At 36.0% G+C, this 2,500-nt stretch overlaps 1 protein-coding gene across 1 annotated transcript in view; it reads right to left on the bottom strand.

Moving 5' to 3' along the window:
• The window catches only part of LOC138030948 (programmed cell death protein 10-like), a 10,782-nt gene extending 8,371 nt beyond the window's left edge, over nt 1-2,411 (bottom strand). The window contains exons 1-3 of the mRNA XM_068878802.1: nt 2,391-2,411; nt 1,986-2,042; nt 308-365 (exon numbers count right to left, since the gene is read on the bottom strand). Of these exons, the coding sequence (XP_068734903.1) occupies nt 308-365; nt 1,986-2,042; nt 2,391-2,411 (136 nt within the window). The remainder of the gene's footprint in view (nt 1-307; nt 366-1,985; nt 2,043-2,390) is intronic.
• Nucleotides 2,412-2,500: the final 89 nt, after the last annotated feature.

Here is a 2,500-nt window from a genome sequence, read left to right as displayed (position 1 = left end):
TTTACGTAGCTTTAAATGATGTCCTTTATCTTGCAAACAAAATCAAATAAACATTCTAATAAAGTGCACAACCTGGCAGCAAACTCTCCAAATGGTCAGACAAAGAGCACAAACGTTCAAATAAACCGCAAAGTCATTTATTATACATGTACATGTCTATTCACCTTAATGATAAAAGTATTAAACACAAAGAAATGAAGAATTTATGTAAATGAAAAGAAAAAGATGTTGTGCATGAATTGCAAACAGAATGTTATCAAAGAGAGGTTCTAATACAGCCAGGCAATAATTATTATGTAGTTTGTACCTGATTTCAAAATTTCTCCAACAATTTGTTGTGTGACCCCTGGAATCTCTTTCTCAGCCTTAAGAGAAATAATGCAAACTATCACTTACATGTAACCAACCACATTTGATTGATTTTTTCTTTATAATTATTCCCAGAAAACAGTCCAGTACATTGTATACATGTACATGTATGTACTTAGAAATGTCCAAATGATCAAATTATAGCCAGTCAAGGTTTTCAAATCACAAACTAGCCTATGTGGTTTGGGCGTCACCCATTTCAAAGAATCGTCATCATCATTATCATGGAGGTTTCAGTAAAATTTAAAGTTGGCAGTTGGTTTGGCAAAAGTATCTGACTGTATCAAGAAAGGGCGTAAACAGTACCTTTCTCATGGAATGTCTGGGGACATCACGTTTTTGAAAGGACCCTGCCAAACAACACATCTCAAAAGCAAAATTGATGGTCATGTTCAGACGACTTCAAGCTGTCATTGTGAAAATGAACATTACTTTCAGGAGGCAGTGTGACACAGTGGTTAGGACCCTTGCCTTGAGATCCAGATTCCCTGGAGTCAAGACCCATTCTGGCCACTCATTGAATTTGTTTATGTTAGTCAGCTGGTTTAACTTCTCGGACGCACTTGTAAATAGCCAACTAGTTTGTCTCCGGCCAGTTGGGATTCTTAACAGTTGTTGTTGTTGTTGTTGTTGTTCTGTTCTGTCATTTCATTGATTATGTTTCATTGGCCCTGAAAGGCCCCTATAGGGAGTGGTCAATTATTAAAGTACATGTATGTAAGTATGTATGTATTTTAATATTAGCTTTGAAAGTAGAATCTGTTTTAAATTACATGTAATTCAATTTAGGTAAAAAAAGTGACCAACTTCCCTTGGAGAGGTGGCCAATGCTTTTTATCAGCTGTCTGTAATTATCGAAAATATTTGCATTCCACTTCTGTCTGTCCAGGGAATCTTCAATTAGGAGATTGCAGAGCATCACATCTTTGGACACTACTGCTGATAAACAGTATTTATGTCCATGCACTTATTTTGAAACCGTTAGCATTCAGTAATAAAATTATTGTGATAAGTACTATCCTTAAAATAATATTATGTTCAAAATTGTCATTTGAAGCATTTGTCAGCTTTCATCGTTAGTACATGTACACAAAGTCCAGTGGCAATGGGTACAGTACTTCCAATGGGACAAGAGAGCCAACTCTGAAACAAGTGAACTGACAGTTTGGTTTTTTTTTTCATCCATGTGGAACCTAACCTAATGTAACTTGCACCAGCCGCCAGTCTTCTTTGATTTCACCTGACGTCATGGCGACCATGTTTTTGTTGTTTTTTTTTTTTGTATTCTATGCATCCCGTAATTTATGTTATTAGTATTGTAAACCATGCAAATATTGCATTGTAAACAGTGTTAATAATGTTTTAAGTGTGATTAGATTGCGATAGGTCGGCGACCATGTTGGTGGAAAGAACAATACTGAAAACTCATTTGGGAATTGACTCTATTATTACCGGTATGCAACCTTAAGCTACATGTCCATTTTTCTATTTGTTTGGCACCAATATGGCAGTCTTATCACATGAGTGTAATCAAAGAATAAACATGGCATAAAATTAATTGAAATTTGGTAAAAAAAATGATAAAATTACCCTACAATAACTCTTTTTTTCCCAACCTTAGCAAAAGCAGCTCGTAGCTTTTCAACCACTTCTGCATCAAAGGTAGGTTCCAACTAAAACAACAAGCAATAATACATAAGAATATAGCACAGGTAAATAATTATCAAAGAGGGCTAATTCTTATTTTTATATACGTAGACCTTCACTCAACAAAACAAACACTGTGATTGGTTGATCCTTGGTCACATGCCCCTGATCAAAATAATTCAAATGTTTTTTCCACTGGGATACAAATCCGCAGTTGCTGCCCGCTCCAGATGTTTTGCTGTGATTGATGAAGGAAAAGTCTTAACTTACATGTATAACAAGCACTTAATGTCTGGTCCCTCAGGAAACTAGTTATGTAGTTTTGTTTTCCCTGAGTCCTGATGTTTCAGGACTCTTTGGAAAACAAAACTCACTGTTTCCTCAGGACCATTCATTAAGTGTATATTATTGCTACGGAGGTTACGAGGCAGCCATTCTTATCGTGTTCGTTTTGAGATGGGCAGATTTCTGGATGCGCGCGTAA

This window comes from Montipora capricornis, chromosome 13 (genome assembly GCF_036669925.1).
Source record: "Montipora capricornis isolate CH-2021 chromosome 13, ASM3666992v2, whole genome shotgun sequence".
Classification (NCBI taxonomy): domain Eukaryota; kingdom Metazoa; phylum Cnidaria; class Anthozoa; order Scleractinia; family Acroporidae; genus Montipora; species Montipora capricornis.
The sequence above is the reverse complement of the archived record's forward strand: the minus strand, read 5'-3'. Positions and strand labels throughout refer to the sequence as shown.